The 19,644-nt window shown below is 49.0% G+C and overlaps 2 protein-coding genes across 5 annotated transcripts in view; both read left to right on the top strand.

The window, feature by feature from the left end:
* The window catches only part of LOC131106380 (P2Y purinoceptor 4), a 45,595-nt gene that overhangs the window by 5,135 nt on the left and 20,816 nt on the right, over positions 1-19,644 (top strand). For 2 of the 4 annotated variants that reach the window (XM_078788561.1, XM_078788559.1), the window contains exons 3-8: positions 995-1,185; positions 1,412-1,573; positions 2,648-2,783; positions 6,111-6,231; positions 8,128-8,244; positions 18,419-18,530. The gene's annotated coding sequence lies outside the window, so the exon portion shown is untranslated. Of the gene's footprint in view, positions 1-994; positions 1,325-1,411; positions 1,574-2,647; positions 2,784-6,110; positions 6,232-8,127; positions 8,245-17,838; positions 17,890-18,418; positions 18,531-19,644 lie in introns of those variants that run through there. The other 2 variants (XM_078788557.1, XM_078788560.1) reach the window with 2 other exon arrangements.
* On the top strand, positions 14,622-16,513 carry sox3 (SRY-box transcription factor 3). Its single transcript, XM_078788481.1, has one exon. The coding sequence runs from the start codon at positions 14,795-14,797 to the stop codon at positions 15,926-15,928; it is 1,134 nt and encodes a 377-aa protein (XP_078644607.1). The 5' UTR covers positions 14,622-14,794; the 3' UTR covers positions 15,929-16,513.

Raw genomic sequence — 19,644 nt, 5'->3', positions numbered from 1 at the left:
AATGCAAAAGTTTGATCAATAAAATGACTAAAATAATAATTCTCATTTGTCATAAAGGTTTATTTATCAAGCTTGTATTGAATCTCATGAGATGCTCCTGGGACGAAACACTGTACGGTACATGCACAACTCTTTATATTAGGGCTGTCCAAAATAACGCGTTAATGGCGCTAACTAATTTATTTCATTAATTACGTTACATTTTGTAGGTAATTAACGCATGCACAGCAGAGCAAGCATGCCTCGGTCCGACGGGTCTGTACAGTGGAGCAGTGGAGCGACGTCACAGACAGTTTTAGAACTTCACATCGCAGTACTATTAGATATACCCTATATACTACTACTGTACGTAGTATATCCATCCCACGTCTCTACTTCTTTCTTCCTTTCTTTCACATTCTCTGTACAAGAAGGCGAGATGCATTCAGGTACACTCCGAACATCACATAAACGGCTTAATAACGTGCATGTGTGTAAAGAAGGGAAGATGTATTCTTATCACTCACTTCCTAACTGTAATTTCATGCATAGTTATTGATTGTGAATTAATGATGAATTATGATGAATTACTTTGGAAATTGCATTACAATTTTAAAACATTTGACAGCCCAAATGAAATAAAGGAGTTACTGCCATTAACATACTATTTTTCACAGCCCTAAAATATAGGAAAAATATGCAAAGGAAAGCTATGCAGTCATAATATCATATTAATCATTTCGCCACAAGTAAATGATTTTTTTCTTTTCATTTCCAATCATTGTAAACATAGTGTGTATATGGTACACTGTACTATACCATCATGTGTGTATACTGTACCATACCACAATGTGTATATGGTATACTGTGCTGTACTGTAATGTGTGTATACTGTACTATACCATAATATAGCCATATTTATGATCCGTCAGTGCTGCCATATTGTGAAATGTCCAGCCCTTAAGTGATGCATTCATTGGACCTTGAGCATTTGCCCCCCCCACCCGGCCCCCAGTGAGAGACGGTGGGTGAGGGCTTTCAAGGACGCCCGGCCTGCGGTCTGAATGGACGGGAGGCTGAGAGTGGAGTGGAGGAGTGACACGGCGAGGAGGGGAGGAAGTTCATTATCCCGCTGAAAAGGAAACCAATGGCTTTGGTGGTCGCCGTGGCAACGGGCCTGTTTTTGGCTGTCAGCGCTATGATAAGGTACTTCACAGCATTAAGCGCAATTATTGCGCTGTAAAAGGGGAAATATTGCCTTCCATTGATAACAGATGCTGGGGATTGATTGGCGTGGACCTTCCTAAAGAAGCACCCCCCAACTCTTTCACCCCCCTGACTCTGGGTAACCTTGGCGTAAATGTGATGGAGAGTGGAGGGGGTGGGGGGTGTTGCATGATGACACGTTTGTGTGTTTACTTCTGCTCTAAAGGACGCGTGGCAGCCAGGAGGACGATGGAAGAAGCCATCTGACCTTCACATAGAACCAGGACCTCCACCTAGCCCACCTGGATGGACTTCACCTGAGCAGGAGGGCCTCAGTCTACGCAGCGGTTCCATGGCTACGACTGCAAGGTCCAGTTTTACTGTAAATGTAAGTCACACAACTCATGAAAGATGTGAAACACCAAGAAAACCAACTTTTCTCCCTGCTTGTCCTGCACCCTGTGAGGGGCTTCCTAAGTCACACCAACATCTTGCAATCCTGAAATATCCCAAAGATGTTGGGAAGTCCCAGGAAATGGAAGAGTACCACCAACAGTCTGTGTTGTCAAGGAAGTAATAAACCCCGAGTCCAGGTGATGAATAGACCAAGGTCTGCTAGCGTTCCCGCTAAACGCCGGCGTTCCACCTGATTAGCGCGTCTCTCTGCCGGCTGCCGTCTTACAATGGTGGCGCGGCCTTGGCGGTGTAGCGGTGGAGGCCGGCGTGGCGGGATGCGTGGGGGGTTATTTGGTGTCAGCCCGTGTATTGAGATGGGGGGGGTAAATTGTTTTAACCCCATTGCAGCGAGTGCACGGCGTTCCCCTTATCAAGGCGGCGGCAGCCTCTCATTAATATTCCCGCCATACGGCTGCCCTGTGTATCATTGTCTATTAATGGAGGGATAATCGCTCATCCAATTATCAGCCAGTCAGCACGAGAACGCCAACGCCTGAGTAGCAGCATCTCGCCCGCCACGTTGCCGCGTGTGGCCCCGCCAAGTGCGGCGTGCCAGTCGTGGAGGTGAGCGCGATAGCGGGAGGGGATTACAACGTATTAGCGAGATGAACGAGTCAGGCTTCAGGAAGCAGGAAGCAAGGCCAGTAAGACGGAAACATGCCTGAGGACGAGTAACACGTGTGTCAGCATCACCGCCTCCGCCTCGCTTCCTGTTGTTGTCCTAAACGTGGCGGCCATGCTGGATCCTAACCTGACTGCTATGTGTGCCTGTAGCTTTGATGCTAATGGCCCGTGCTATTGGCTACTCCCCTCACCTAAATGTTAACACCTGGGATGCTGCACACGGTGTTGGCAGAATAAGAAATGATCATTTCTAAGTGCAGTCTTTTCTAGAAGTGACCATTCTGAAGGTGCTGAAGCGTTTCCTTGGTGAGGATTCCTGCTGGATGGCTGATGAAACCATGCTTTTATTTAACGCCATCTTCTCTCTCTTTCTCCTTCTCAGGACCACACAGCCTGGACGGTCTGACCTCTGTGACCTCTGTGACCTTGTTGAGCCAACAGCAGCGCCCCCGCCCTGCCGAGAGGACCCACGTTCAGCGCAGAGTGGCTGTTTGGAGGAAGTGTGAAAGAGATATGAGGTGAAGCGCTAAGAAAGAATCTCATGAACTCCACAGTTTGATACATTTTCACACCCGGAAGGCGGAGGTGGAGGCGGGGGGCGGAGGCGGGGCTTTTGTCGGAGGTCCTATTTGTTCTTCTTTTTCTCCCCGATGCTGACGGTGTCAGCCAAGTTAGGAAAGTAATTAAAGCTGGGAGAAAAGAAAGCAAGCTGCCATTCTGTTTTAGAAAAAAATAAATTACAATTTTAATAACAGGGAGGGTGGGGAGGGGTGCGAGAACGTGGAGAGCCTCGGTGGGGGCGGGGGGGTGCTACTTATCAATAGTTGCATTTTTTTATTTTTTTGGCTTGTACATTGCAGAGGCACAAGTGGCCTTAAAAAGAAAAGGCGGGAACATTACCATAGTGATGTGATGCGCGTGGCAAAGGGCCCGAGCCCGTATCAGAGAGGACTCAGCACTCCTTTTGTCCTCGGGCCTCTGCTCCCCTCTGATATGAAAATTCAATTATTTTATAACTAGATCTGGCGCTGCCTTTTTGACAGTCCACGCTAGCGCCCTGCCAGCTTGCAACTGGGGGGGGGGCTCCTGATAGCGAGAGGGGGGCCTTTTCACACGACGACACAGGTTTTTTTTTGGACAAGATTGCCTAAATGTGTTGCATTTAAGGGCTGGAAGTTAATCTAACGCAGCGCCATTATCTCCCAGCCGGTAATTCCAATGGCCGCCTCAATCTGTTTACACTCGCCGCCGCCGCATTCATTCTCCAACACTTTCAATCTGATCAGGCTCTCCGCATTCACACCACTAATGTATTTATTTACTTGCCTGCACACGCCACACACACACACACACACACACGGCACCACAACTTTTCTTCGACGGACATCAGCATATTTCCAGGTGGGGGTTCTTTTCATACGCAAACTCAATATTCTGTCAACATGTACCCATGAACACATCATCTGACAGGGAATTATACTCTTTCACATGGACCCTGAATGCCACACATTAAGAAGTGATTAATAAGGATGCATCATTATGGGGCTGATATGAGGGAATTATCACATCATACCGATAACATTCAAAATAGCCCCCCCATCGCCCTCCCACTAGGTGAGCAAATCAAGCGCTCCTTTTGAATCCTGCCTGTGACGTTAAGGGCCTGTCGTAACTTCCCTTCAGCTCACAAACATTTACTTTCCGTGGAAGACATTTGCATGCTAGTTGTCGCAAGTGCCCCAATGATGGGGGGGCGGGGGTAACCCATCAAGCACACAAAAACCTTATCATCCACTTGGAACGCCAGTTCCGTCGTGTTTGAAAAGTGCTAAAGCTTTCCCAGAGACCTCCGTGGCGTCCCAGCGGCCGCTCGGAAAGTGTGCCCGAATACAGTGCACCTTGCTGGGCCACGGCAGGTGGCTCCTCCCCCTCTATACTCTGGTTGTCCTGGTAGTAGTCATGGTTGGTCTGGAGAAGGACAAATGCAAACAAAGAATAAAGTTACACACAAACACACCAAATAAACCCACAGGAGTAGGAGTTACATTCTAAATTATTTGGTGGAGATTTTCATGACAAAACAAATAAAAATAAATGTACAAAAACAATACGTAAAGCACAATAATAAGAAGAATGAAAAAGAAATAAAAGACTATAAATATACATGAAAAATAAATAGATTGAGTAACGAGGTGAGTAACGAGCGTAACGGAGGCCGAGTGGGGCGTCCCCACGTCACAGTCTGATGCTCTTTCAGCGATCCTTTCCAAAGTGGGAATCCTTGTAGCCGTTGTTCCTATCAAACGTCCACCCCAGGAATGAAAGAAGTGAATCAGAGATGAAAATCCTGGCCGAAGAAATGAAGCTAATGTTTTTGTTTGTGATTTGCTGCTTGCTAGCAGCGACGCGAGCCGCCTCCTTGGTGGCATCCGTGCTGGCCATCCCGAGCCAGCGCCTCTCCACGTTGAAGGAACAAATCTTTTCATTAGCTCCCCGGCTCTATTGTCCGTGTTCCCAGGGGGGTCTCTAGAGATTAGGGAACAGGAAGCACCCCCCCTCCCTTTTTATTTAGCTGTGTGGCCCTCTCTCTGCTTATTAAGCCACCCTGTTGGGGGAAACGTACCTGGCCCCCCGCCCCCACCCCTCATTAGGCCGGCGTGGAGTGGGCGCTCAGCTCATGGAAGAATGGGACATGAATTAGTATTCTCTGCAGGGGGGGCCGCCATTAGCACTTCATTAGCAGTAGAGGACCATTCAGGCTGCAGGCTAGTCCGGTCCAGGACAATGTGTGTCTTGTTGCTCCCTGCCAACATATTCTGGAAGACGTAGGGTTTCAGCTCGCTCAGGTTCCAGCTGAGCAAAGGCACGGTGTCGGAGAAAGCGGTGCCAGGGAAACCAGAGGTCAGCTCTTCCCAAACGGTCCGAGGAAAGTTCCTTTTGACGGCCCGGAGTCGCCATCGCTCTACCTTTACAAGCTCTGGGTCCAGAACCACCGAGGAGGACGAGAGAGGCTTTTGCCCCCCCCAGGTCCGCTCATTCCGTCCCTGTGTTGTCCGGCGGTCCCGGCTTTCCTCCCTGAAACCGGAGAGGCAGAGAGCTGTCATTTGCCAATTTGGGCTGAATGGGGGCCTTACGCTGGATTGAATGTCGTTTTCCCACCAGGCTGCATCGTCCACACCAGCTGGGGGCCGCAGGGGCAGAGGGGAGGGAGGCGGGGTGTAACGCTAGAGTAAAATTAGAGCTTTGATGGCGGTGAGATGGGTGGCACCGAGAACCACAGGTTCTCTCCTTCTCCCCCTCGTCCTCCCTTCTACTGTCTCCCAGCCGAGTGCTGACACACCTTTAAGATTACACCGGGCACCCCCCCCCCCCAGCTCGTAATTACACATCTCCGACTTCAAGCCTGCCCCGCGGGTCAAAGGGCCTCATCGCTCCTGTTTCTACACGCCTTTGAGCGAGTGAACGCACGTTTGTTCCTTTAAGGATGTACGCAGGAACCGCTGCAAAAATGACGTTCATCATCTTGCTAAACACGACGGCTATCTTGCTGATATCCCAACCTGCACCCTCAAAGGTGCCTTGCTTGGAGGCAACATGCTGGCGTACATTTCCTGCTCATTGCCATATACGCCATTTGGCAGGAAGTGGTGCTTTTCTTCGGATCTTGTGCTAACGTCACGCTAAAGGCCGTCTTTACCTTTTCATATCATCACTCATGATGAAACTGCTGCACAGCAGTTTTCCTATCGTTTCCACTTCCTGTACTTCAGTCTGATGTACTCTATACTGCATATACTGCATATACTGCATATACTGCAAAGCACTTAAGATTTCTTCTTACGCAGGACGCTCCTTGCTTCACCAGCCATGCCGCACCACAAGAACAACAACAGCACCCCCAGGGGGACACGCCCACCAGGGGTTACACGCCCACCAGGGGGACACGCCCACCAGGGACATAAATAGGTAAACTCCACACCTAACATTTTTGGACAAAGGGTGCTGACGTTCCACACAGACCAGCATGATAGCTGATAAGCTAACACATGTTAAGCATGTTAGCTTCAGGTATGAATGTGAGTCCACGGTGCACCCAAAGTCAGCTGGGATAGGCTCCAGCATACCCCAGGGACCCGGGCCAAAGCGGCATGGAAGGTAGATGGATGGGATGGTCTGTGTTGCAAGGAACAGACTTGGTGTACCTCTTGGTGGATTTTGTTTTGGGCTACAGTACAGGTATTTGCAGTGCTAGCATTAGCATTAGCATTAGCATTAGCCTTTGGATGATGATTTCTCATACTTTGGGGCAGTTTTTCAGTTGAAGTGAAACCAGGTCATATTTATTGGATAGCCCTAGCAGTATGGAACAGAGGGGCGTGTATGTTAGTAGCTGTGCTTTAGCTTAGCTTCCAGGCAGATGAGCTGTGGGACTTCCTGTACAGTAGGTGAGGTCACAGAGTTCAGGTGTACAGTAATGAAAGAGTAGATGGAATGCCTTTGGCCTGGATGGGTAGGAAGCGTCCTGTATCGGCGCTCTTCTCACATTCGTATGAATTAATCACACACAGCTCGCCACCCTCGCTGCTCCCACCCGACCGTGCCAGGATGACACCAAGCACAACGCTGGGGGATTGCCTTAGGCCACACGAAACACGCGCACGCGCACGCACACGCACACACGCACGTGGTTTCTGAGGCACGGGCGTCCTGTTGCCGGTTTGACATATGGAAGGTTAAGGCTTCTTAAATATCCATATCAATCTGCTCACTTGTCAGATGGACAATGACAGAAAGACAACACCATTAGTAGGATCGTCTTCCTGTGCAACCTTAGCAAAATAGATGGCATGCCGCCATACATTCCTGTGGGGGGCGCACCGTTCATTCATTTCAAATGCCGCTCGCTGGTGGCGGGTGGACGTTGGCGGGTGGACGTTGGCGGGTGGACGTTGGCGGGTGGACGTTGGCGGGTGGACGTTGCCGGGTGGACGTTGCCGGGTGGACGGTGGACATTGGCGGGTGGCCGGTGCAGACAGGAAGTGATGTTGAGGTGCTTTTTGTAGACATTTTGGTTGCTCATTCTACCAAATGCTCCACAATGAAGGCAAAATAGCCATCAGGTACACAAAACCTTTATCAGCCAGCTGACACGCTAGTGCAGCATTTGAAAAGTGCCAAAGGTTTCCCAGAGACCTCCGTGGTGTCACAGGGGTCGCTCGGAGCATGTGGCTGAATACAGTGCACCTTGCTGGGCCACTGCAGCGGGCTCCTCCCCCTCTATACTCTGGTTGTCCCGGTAGTAGTCATGTCATGATGGTTGGTTAGGATACATCAACAGGTACAATTGTTGCCTTCAGGTGTACACGAAGTACACGTCCATTTACATTTGAAAATCAGATGTAAAAGGCATACGGTTATGGGTGTCACATTGGTCTGAGAATGTAAAAAAAAGATAACATCTCCAACTTCCTTTGACTGTAAAGCCAGATCCATTTTCCTATGATATGAAAGTCAAGTGATGGACGAGGTGAGCAGGATCCTGGCTCCTCTGCAGAGAAGCCTCCTGTTCACAGCCTCCATGTTTTGGGTTTTGGAGCTCTTTCACGCCACCGGTGCTTCAACAATAGTTCTCGGGACGGGAGGCTCCGGGTCACTTTCCCTGGCCAAGTTTTCCCGACTGCCATGTTGTCTATTCTGCTCAGCTATTTAGGAAAGGTTGAATATCAACAATGGCTTTCACTGATGCATTGTCAACTTTTGTATGAAGCAATCTCCACTGAATGAGATGGCTCCCAGAGCAGCCCCAGCTCGGCTGCAGCGTGCCGCTGACTGGCCCGTCTCTTTTTCTATCTGCCCCCGCAGACCGGGGGCTCGCCGTGGCGGCTGGGTGGCGGTGAGGCCCGGTGAGATGTTCTGTGGACGCCCTCGTGGTCCGGCTGCTGTAGATGCGTCCTCGGCGGAAGCGATGGCGGCTGCTGGGTAAGTGTTTCTGACCAAAGTGGGAGGAGGTTTGGGCTCCGGGGGGGTACGGGGGGGGGCTTGTTCTTTGCATTCATGCTTTACTTTGGAGGATACCACAGTCATTAAAGACTGCAGTTCCTGTGGAATAGCAAAGTAAAGTCCAGGTTTGATGGCCATCAATCAGGTTATGAACACGCCATAACTCTATGGAATAATAACCTACAATAATATATCAACTCATTTGTGAGCAAGCAGATTGGATGTGAATAATGTTTCTCGTGACTATTACATAATTCAATACATTTTTGGACTTTGATATTACACTCTTTAATGTTTGATTTGATATCAGCTACATTCATTATTTATGGGATGATGATGATGATGATGATGATGTTTTTATGAGAGGAAGTCATTTCCATATGTCATTAGAATATTCACCATGGTTTGTCTTCCTGCACAATGCATGCTCTGCATCATCTTAGTAGAAATCACTACGTAAAGGAGGAGGAGGAAGGAGAGGAGGGAGGGAGGAAGGAGTAGGAGGAAGGAGAGGAGGAAGGAGAGATTGATTGGGGAAGGAAAGGAAGCATCTTAGCCATTTTTGTCCTGCTGTGTTGTAGAGAAGCCATGCAGGAAATGGTCTTGTATTCTCCATACGTGTTTGTCTGCACACGCACACACGTGTAATGACCAATGAAAAGACTTACATGAGGAAATGGGACCACTGGGGACGTTGCTGAGCAATGGTGGACCTTTTGTGAAAGTGCAGACCCTTGGTGGACCTGGGATGGCAGCATTGAGAAAGGGAAAGGTTGGTAGAGCTGCAGTTGGCCATGGTCACCACTAGGTAGCGCAGCTCTGTCTTCTCATGCGTAGAAACATGTTAGTTGGATCTGGAAGAAATGGATGGTCAAACCGCCATCATCTACTGGACCTTGTGGTACTTCCCATTCCCAAATCCTTTCTTTCCCTTTCCAATTGTTAAGATGATACAGCAGACTACCTGGAATTCTGGAAGAACCTCCTGAGGAGCTTCCAGTATTTTGGTGTCCTCACGGGTTGACCAGACTCCATCCTATTTATGTCCCTGGTGGGGGGGTCTCAGTAGGGTCATTGTTGGGCGTGGCCAGTGAACGAGGCCTGCATAACAATCAGGTGCCCACCTGCCGGCTGGCCAATCGAGTCTTACCCTTGCACCCATTTTGCCCCTGCATTGTCCCGCAATTTAAGACAGGAAATGCTCCTGCACGGCTTATGTACACCATCTGACCCTTTGACCCTTTCCTGGCCTTGCATCCACGCAAGTGGAAAGGAGGCCTCAGTCTTCCTTGGAATGTCTTTGGGGGAGAGGTCCTTCGTTTCCCCGAAATGGTTTCTTTCACGCCCCCCATGAAACCCGCCGTCTTCCCTCTCCGTTTTTGGATGTCCCCGTCCAGCAGGGGCCGCACCCACCAGGGACCTCAACAGGGAGACTCCCCACCCGAACACGTGGAACTGGACTAAAGGGGAACCGTATCCGCCTGCCTTCAGTCCCCCTTCCACCCGGGTGACTGAGAATACGCGGCGGTCTCTCGGAGTCCTGCCGTGGACTCCCCCGCCACCTGTGTCGTCCTCCGGCTCACCCCGCCCCAAGGTGAGCAGTTTCCTGGGGGGCCATCCATTATCATGTCAACACAGCCAGCCCCCCTGCTCCCTGCCGCTAATGAAACGTGCGCTAATCACCGCCTTCATCTGGGCCACGCTCAAGGTAATTAATATATTTAGAGGGCGATGGCTAACTCTTAATTAAATCAGGCCTCCTTTGTAACGAGACCTTGGGGGGGGGCAAACGGATGACCACCAATCTGCTCCGTCAAGCGCCTGGCGTGCAAACGACGTATGTCATTCCCGCTCCGACATCACGGCTCCACGACGCCTCGTCATTCGGAAAGCTTGTTTGCTTCTCCATTTGGAATTTCATAAATGACCTCCTGATGGAGCAACAGACGCCCGGCCCCCGCCAGCACATCACAGCGATGATCGTGTAGAGGAGAGGACAGATAAGGAGCCGAGGTGGCATTAATCATGGCGCTAAACACCCGCGCCTTTCATTCATCATTGAAAATTAATTGCGCATCTTCCACAATATTATCTTAAACTAATGAATTTGACAAAGCCACTCCCTCTCTTGTTGGCCCAGATTAGCCGGATCTTAATTATGGCTAAAACAAAAGCAGGCCTGCTCTGCCTGAGCAAAGATGGCGGCGGCGGCGGCAAAAAAGTGCAGACTCTGCACTTTCTCCCAAACACGGGAAAAAAGACCAAGAAAGTTCCTTTTGTTTTTGCTGGAACGTGAACATGGCAACGATTCAAAAGATACACACTAAATAATGAGCGGCGTAATTAGCCCCCGTGCTCGTTAAGCTGATCATCGTCAAGAGGTGCGTGATAATGTCATTCACTTTTAGCTTAAGCACGCTAATTAGCGTTTGATTTGTCTTTCTGCAGCGTCTTGTCGTCCTGATGGCACAAATGGAGCCCATCGGGATGCATCTGGCAACCGCAGATGTCATCTCAAATATGAGACTAGCGTAGCCTCGCCCCTCGCTAGTAGCGGCTAATTGCTTCCACACGCCGCCGCCTTCGATCCATCGACGCGATATCGGATTCCATGTTACGCAATGCAAAGACACTGTACAGCGACACTTGTGTCCGCTTTCTGCATTCTCAGGTGCCTTGCAAGTGTAAGAAGAAGCTAACCCTGGCGACAACAGGAAAACAGTCACCCAACTTCATGTATACATTCTTGCAGATGAAGCACGAAAAAGCCAAAGAAAAAGTGAAGTTTTGTTTTGTGTGAAGGCAATTCAGAGTATTGATGTTTTTTTTAATGCATCCGTATTGGCATTTTTCCAGGAAATGTCATTACCCCCCGCCCCCCCACTCCCCATAAACAAGCGTCCCACCCAGTGGCTCAGAAGCAAAGGTTTCTGCTAAATTAGCGCGGCTGAATCCAGGTGTCGTGTTTAATCCGATGTTTTATTTTCCATTTAACGCCTCATGTCCCAAACGTCTCAATGGCGGCCTTTCTCCCTAATCTCTCCCTGGAAAAGAAATAGTCGTCATGAGGGAAGGCGGGAAGGCCGGCCCGATGGCCCTTTGTGTGCTTTCTTAGCCTCATTAGACAATCAGCAAAATAGCCTGTTCATTATGGGGTAGCGGGGGTCGGCAGAGAGCTGCCATGTATTTATTTATTTACCTGGCTTTGGTTACACTTCCAGACCTGGAAGGCCTTCCAGGCAGGACTTAAAATAGGACTTCATTGGGATGAAGCCGGCATGCGGTCAAACTATCAGAACCACATCCTTCTAACTGATGGATGGATGGATGGATGGATGGATGGATGGATGGATGGATGGAGGTCTATTATTACATTATATTGCTTTATATTTCATTATATGGCATTATATTACATGACATTATATTACATTATTTTACATTATATTACATTGTGTTACATGATATGACATTACATTATATTACATTACATCACATTATATTGCATTACATTATTTTACATTATATGACATTATATTACATTATATGACATTGTATGACATTATATTATATTGCATTATATTGCATACAGTATGTTACATTTTGGAAGAGAACATAATCCAACAAATATATATAATCTTGTGGGGGCCAGCATGCAGTGAAACTATCATAACCACATCCTTCTAACTAATGGATGGATGTGTGGAGGTCATTATCTCCTCTATTATTATATTATATTACATTATATTACATTATACTGCATTATATTACATTATACTGAATTATATTACACTATGCTGCATTATATTACATTATGCTGAATTATATTACATTACATTATATTACATTACATTATATTACATTACATTGCATTATATTACATTACATTATACTGCATTATATTACATTATATTACACTATACTGCATTATATTACATTATGTTTCATTATACTGCATTATATTACATTATACTGCATTATATTACATTATACTGCATTATATTACATTATGTTACATTATACTGCATTATATTACATTATACTGCATTATATTACATTACATTATGTTACACTATGCTGCATTATATTACATTATACTGCATTATATTACACTATACTGCATTGTATTACATTATATTGCACTATACTGCATTGTATTACATTATACTGCATTATATTACATTATATTACATTATTACATACGGTAATTCATGACTCGTTTAAGCTTACATAAAAATGACTTTTTGCTTTCTTGTTCTTTATGATATTACATGTAGTGTATATTCACCGAAGCAGATTATTGCCCCCCCCCCCCCCCCCAAAATGTTTGTGCTGAAAAAGGAATGTTTCCATGTCTTAGTTTTCGTCTGTAATCAATGAAATGAGGAGCCAAGAAGGAGCTGATGATGGCAAGCTTTTATTCCGGCAAATGAGCCGTGAATATGATTTTACCTGCCTTCAGCCGGGGGGGGGGGCTTCCCAGCATTGAAAAGGGGGCACAAAAGGAACACCAGAGCGGACGGAACATGCAACTTCATTTGCATCCTTCGCTCCACAAAAAAGGAAAAAAGACACAGAAAATCCTGCAAATCTTAATGAGGCAGATTCCATTGTTCCTTTTCCTGGGGGGGGGGGGGGGTAGTGATCGAATACATCTTCTTTATCTTCTTTATTGTGCTTTGGACGTTATTATTTTTACTTAGTATTATTTCGTTATTATTATGTTGTTGTTATTATTATTATTATGTTGTTGTTATTAAACTAGATTGTTTTTATTATATTTAGGAGATTGATGAATGGGTGAAGACCACATCTTAAGGCTCCTTGCCTGTGGAAGTTCTATCTTCTTCCAGCTTCCGTGGTCCACATTTGTAGATAGCCGGCATTAAAGGGATCATCCCCAATGCAAATATTTTCTCCAAAAAATATCACAACCAATTCAACGACAAATATACCCATCCTAATCTCGCGATATGTAAATGTTAGTGCCTGTTCTCGCATTTCGGTGGTGAATCTGAGCCAGATGAACCGAGGAAGGAAGGCCTTTTCTTTCTTCTTCTACGGTTCCATGTGCATCCACCACCGGGAGAACTTTTCCACCTTTTTTGGGAGGAATCGTTTATTGAAATAAATGAATCATTTCGATAAACCAACGATTCGATCAGCTAAAGACTACTTCTTAAATACACGAATAATATCATATCACTAAGGTAGTACTTCATCATCAAGTCGTGTATTCCGAGGTACGACAAATTATATTTGAAAGAATCAAAAACAATGTGACCCCACCCTACAAAGTACTATAAATATAGTACACGGTACATGCAGTATTGCATAGTAGATAGTACACACAGTACTAGTATAAACATAGCATGTAGTTGTCAAACACCCTGGAAAAGGAGACAAGGCAAGGATGGGGGGGTGTGGTGGTGGTGGGGGTGTGTGTGTAAAGAACTATCCTTTGTCATCCACAAGAGGTCGTTGATGTATTACTTTGCTCTGGGGACCTGGGGACCTGGGGACCTGGGAACCTGGGGACCTGGGGACCTGGGAACCTGGGAACCTGGGGACCTGGGAACCTGGGGACCTGGGAACCTGGGAACCTGGGAACCGGAACCTGGGGAACTGGGAACGTGCACATGAACCTCCCTTTCAGTCACGTGGAACACATGACACATATTCCTATGTTCATACCTGCTCATACCTGCATGCCAATCATCCTCACTACTTCAACTTGATGTATAGAAGTATGTCATTAACCCCCCCCCCCCCCCACGATGTTTTTATTCTAGATTCCTTTTTAGCCTGCTATAGCATTCTAATATATATATATATATAATATATACATATAGTATTCCATTATAATGGAATTCTATTATAGTATTCCATTGTAATGGAATTCTATACTCCAAAGTGTACATTGCGTTAGAAACAAAGACAGGCTGAAACGTTGCGTGTATTTTATTCCAACATTTGATGAGAAATGTAGGAATAAAGATGTCATCATTAATATGCCGAAATGATGACGTTGACTATGATATTTATTGTCATTTTATCATGAAAAAATCGTACATTTCCCCACCGAGGGCCGGATAAAGATATTTCTTATCTTACGTCAGATTGAAGGCGAGTTCCTGTTTGAAGTGTGGAGTGGAAGCGGGCCGGTTTGGCGTGGAAGCGGACGTGGTAGGCCGGAACCGAATGACTTCCACGTCCGTGACGTGACGTCATTAGCCACCAAGAAGCGTTCGCGCGGGCGTCATGTTGTCAAATACAGCAAAAAGTCGTCAAAGTACGCGCAAACATTTCCCCAAACTCCCAAACTTTGCACCTTTCCCCCTTCTTCCCCCCAAAAGCGGCTTCCAGCACCCGGCCAGTCTCCCCGCCTCTGATTGGCCGCCCGGCGTATGCGGGAGCTGGCGCGTGATTGGCCGCCAGCCGCCCATTGTGGAGCTGTCAATCACGGTCACATGGTGCCGGCGCCCGGCCTAATAACAGCCAGCCTGGAGAACAAGTTTGCAGACTTGGGTCGATGAGCTCGCAGCTCGGAGGAGCGACACACCAACACCTGCTGGCAACCTTCTCTCCTGGGCTTTTCCGTCTGTTGCTCCTCTGTTGCTCCTCTTTTGCTCCTCTTTTGCTCCTCTTTTTCGTCCACCTTCCTCCGCGGAGACGGCTCGGCGCGTCTTTGACTTTCCGCGCTCGTCGCCCAACTTCCCGCGCCAGCCGCCAGAGAATGTACAACATGATGGAAACGGAGATCAAGTCCCCGCTCCCGCAGCCCAACTCGGGCTCGGGGGGTCCGGGCTCCAAGGGGGGCAGCGCCGGCGACCAGGAGCGCGTCAAGCGGCCCATGAACGCCTTCATGGTGTGGTCCCGCGGCCAGCGCCGGAAGATGGCCCAGGAGAACCCCAAGATGCACAACTCCGAGATCAGCAAGCGGCTCGGCGCCGACTGGAAGCTGCTGACGGACGCCGAGAAGCGGCCCTTCATCGACGAGGCCAAGCGTCTGCGGGCCATGCACATGAAGGAGCACCCGGACTATAAGTACCGCCCCCGCAGGAAGACCAAGACCTTGCTCAAGAAAGACAAGTACTCGCTGCCCGGCGGCCTGCTGGCCCCGGGCGCCACCGCGGTCAGCAACCCGGTGCAGGTGGGCCAGAGGATGGACGGCTACATGAACAGCTGGACCAACTACTCCCTCATGCAGGACCAGCTGGCCTACCCGCAGCACCACGGCATGAGCGGCCCGCAGATCCAGCAGATGCACCGCTACGAGATGGCCGGCCTCCAGTACCCCATGATGTCCTCGGCGCAGACCTACATGAGCGCGGCCTCCACCTACAGCATGTCCCCGGCGGCCTACACGCAGCAGGCGGCCGGCGGAGGCGGCGGGGGCGGCGGCGGCGGGGCGCCCGGCGCCGGCTCCATGGGCCTGGGCTCCATGTGCAAGAGCGAGCCCAGCTCCCCGCCGCCCGCCATCACGTCGCACTCCCAGCGGGCCTGCTTGGGGGACCTGAGGGACATGATCAGCATGTACCTGCCCCCCGGAGGGGACAGCGCGGAGCACTCGTCCCTGCAGGGGAGCCGGTTACACAGCGTGCACCCCCACTACCAGAGTGCGGGGACGGGCGTCAATGGGACCCTACCGCTCACCCACATCTGAGGGCCGGCCTGCCGACGCCACGGCGACCAGTGAAAGACTTTTCGAAATAAACAAAGTACTTGGATACTTGAACTTTTTGGAGAAAGCGGTTTTACGGCGACCCGGTGGTTTTGGACTCGAGTCCGGCTCGGTTCGAGACGGAGCGAAAGAGACGCTATGAAATATTGAAATATTCCTTGCCATATTCTCCTCAAGCGGCGTCACCGGGCTGCTTTATTTCACAGTAAAAGAAATGTTTACACTTTATTTCTAGGATGTCATGGATCCAGACCTGTAGACCCCCATCCCACCCAATCCCATCCCTCCTTTTTTTGTTAGCTTAAAATGAAATATTAAGACTGTGCGGGTCGCAAACGCAAGTTTTATTTATAGTTTTCCTTCTTTTCTTTCCTTCCTTTCTTCTTTGTAGCTTGTCAGCCCCGTGCTTTTATTTTGTCATGTGGGAAAAATGTTCACCTTTTTGTCAAATCCTGTTTTGTTTTTTTGCTTTGTCACGTTTACGCATTCCTCTGAGCTGGAAAGCAAAGGTTTTATTTAAAGGGGGGTTTCATCCTCTACTCCTAAATGCTGAATAAATTTGTAAGAAACCAACTCATGTCAGACTTTGTCTTTTCTGTCCGACTTGGGGACGTGTCACGCAGGGGGGGTCATCACGTCATCAACGGAAGAGGCGGCTGACGTCGGGCGTGGCGGGGGAGAGGTGTCGCTGTGCTCCTGGGGGGGGCGGGAACTCCAGTGTTGTGAGGTTTCGGTTGCAGAGTCCAAGTCGGGCCGCAGGTGCCGCTCGGGCAATCAAACGTGACTTCAATCAACTTCTCGCCGCTCGCTGCCATTTCCGTTTGTGTCCAAGTGGACGTGAGGCGTTGCTTCTTCTCTAACGACATTTTAAAGGAAGTCGAAAGCGTTGACTAAACTTCAGCAGATACCACTTGAAGCTGAAGTTGGTGAAAATGTCTAAGGTGGCTTTCCATGGCGTGCTGCAGGTGTTACTTAGGGTGGCTTTAACGACCAGGCTGGCCCAGGCGGCCTGCTGTGCTCCGTGTATTTTGGCATAAATGAGCTTCGGCCACCAAAGAGGGTTTTTTGGGAGCATGCAGTGGCGGGCCCGCCGGCCTTCCCACACTCTCCTTTTTAGGGATCTTGATCCACAGGCTGAGCACAGCGGCCTGGATTAGCCCCTGCACACCTTTGTGGAGGGAAAGATTATCCGGACCTCCCTGCATTGACCGGCCTGAAGCCTTAAGTCACTCTAGTGTGCCAGAAGCCGCCGCCTAATCACGCCGGGACTCTTTTTTTCTAATTAAGCAGCTTTTCCTCATCCTTCGCTCCTCGGCATAATGACTTAGTGTGATGGTCCCTCCAGGATGTCCGTGCGGGGCTCCTTGGAAAAACACCATCACTAAAACGCCACATTGAAAAACTAGAAAAGTAGTTGAGGATTGTGTACACGCATGTGAAACCCAATCCAAACCAGGCCCCCACTTTGGCCTCGTGTGGACACGCTACATGGCATTTCCACTCATTGTCAGTCGGATCCGGATCCAAACTGATTTGAGGTTTGAGGCAAACTTGACGCTGCTTCATTTGCCATCAAATCACGTCAGTTTTGCCTGCTTGGGATTTGGCTGTGCAAATGCAAATAGATCCCTTGGCAAATAGATCCCTTGGCAAATAGATCCCTAGATCCCCTCACCGTAACGTACGCTATAAACCGATGCTGACTAGGCTGGTTTTGGCCAAAAGAAATCACGGAAGTCCAAAAGTGGTACCCCATTCCACGTGCTAGCTGTACCAAAACAAACAAAAGGCACCCAAAAGCACCTGAATAAAAATACTACTTCCTCTTTCATAATTTGTCATATTCCAACTTTATCCTTTTTTCCTCCTAAATGTATGAATTTATTGTGCAGATCTTAACACGCCGTCGTGGGGGGGCTTTAACGTATCGCAGTTAAAGCAAGGCCACTAACTTTTATGAGTTATGCTCCAATGTTGCGTAATCAAGCCACGCCTCTCTGTTATGACTGCACACCAATAGCAAGACCCCACAGGGTCCGGCGCTCTTTTCTAACCCAGGAGCAGTATCTACTGTACACATCTCCATGTACTCCAGCATCTACTGTACGCATCTCCATGTACTCCAGCATCTACTGTACGCATCTCCATGTACTCCAGCATCTACTGTACACATCTCCATGTACTCCAGCATCTACTGTACGCATCTCCATGTACTCCAGCATCTACTGTACGCATCTCCATGTACTCCAGCATCTACTGTACGCATCTCCATGTACTCCAGCATCTACTGTACGCATCTCCATGTACTCCAGTATCTACTGTACGCATCTCCATGTACTCCAGCATCTACTGTACGCCTCTCCATGTACTCCAGTATCTACTGTACGCATCTCCATGTACTCCATACTGCGTGTGTCCATGAAGTACAGCAACAATGGCTGCCATTAAAAGCAACATTTTACCCCCAATCAGGTCTCCCGTCCGGTACCCTGGGGTGGCGCCCCCCCGCCGGAGCACAGTGCCAGCGGACGGAGAAGTGAGGAAGACACGGAGATGAAGATCGTGGCCTTGCCAGCCCAGAATGGTAAGTGTGCTCATCCTTCAAGGATCTTTATGCGTCTTAACGAGTATAAATTAATGGCTGGTGAGGGTGGGATGTGCGGCGTCCATCTGCCTCTCCTTCTCTGGACTCGCCTGGTCCACTGTTGTCCTAAAGCTTCCTCTTTTGGGAAAGAGAAGCTATCCCAGCACGACTGGGATACGGTGATCATCCGGCAGCAGTGTGGGCCATAATCACCAAGCATCTATGAGATATTTAAGCAAAGTAAATGGATGATGTCAGCCAGAGAGAACATTTGGTTCCTTCTTCTCAACAGTTGCCTCTGAACTCATGTGGATCCTTTGACCTTTGATAGTTTCACCACATCATTGTTTTTCCTTGTGTGTTGGAGTCGTGCTGGTAACGGTTAAACAAAGGAGCTAGGAGTGATGGGAAGTTTTAGCTTGGAGGAGATAATGATGACTAATTGGGTGTAATGACTTGTGATTATGATTGGAGCAGACAGGATGGGAGGCATCATCTTCAGCTAGGTGTGTGTGTGTGCGTGTGTGTGTGTGTGTGTGTGCACCTTTCATTCTGTCTTCCTGCAATGAGGCCATCCAAGTCGGGGGGGGGGTGGCTTCTGACCCCCCTCCTCCCCCCGCTGAGCACCCAGAGGGCCTCTCTGGTCCGTGTGTGCCCACTCAGCAAGTGCAGGCCTATCCCACTTCCATCTATGACCTCACAGCCCCTGTTTGTTTAACCCCCACCCCTCCCAAAACTAACCTAATTATAGCCCTCCCCAGCGTGGATTCAGCAGATTCCCCCGGTGCGTTCTGCCGCCGCCGTGCCGCACGCGCCCATGGCAGCGAGATGAAGGGAGTGTGTCCCGCGTCAGCGTGATGCGTGGAAAAGTCATGTGAGAAATGCGCCTGTTGGCCGCTGACATCACGAAGCCGCCTGCTCGACCGGCCGGGCCGCTCGGCTGCGGGAGGACACGCCTTTGTTGCGGCGTCAAACGTGGGATCTCCTGCCACCAACAACACGAGCTCAGCTATCTCTGGGGGCCGGGGGGGCGACCCGTCCGGGCCGGCCCGGCCTGAGGAGCGGGACTCGTGTGGGGCTCCTCAGATTGACAGCAGTGAGCGGCGAGGTTGTG

This window comes from Doryrhamphus excisus, linkage group LG23 (genome assembly GCF_037039965.1).
Source record: "Doryrhamphus excisus strain RoL-2023G ecotype Guam linkage group LG23, RoL_Dexc_Guam_v1.1, whole genome shotgun sequence".
NCBI classification, from domain to species: domain Eukaryota; kingdom Metazoa; phylum Chordata; class Actinopteri; order Syngnathiformes; family Syngnathidae; genus Doryrhamphus; species Doryrhamphus excisus.
The sequence above is the reverse complement of the archived record's forward strand: the minus strand, read 5'-3'. Positions and strand labels throughout refer to the sequence as shown.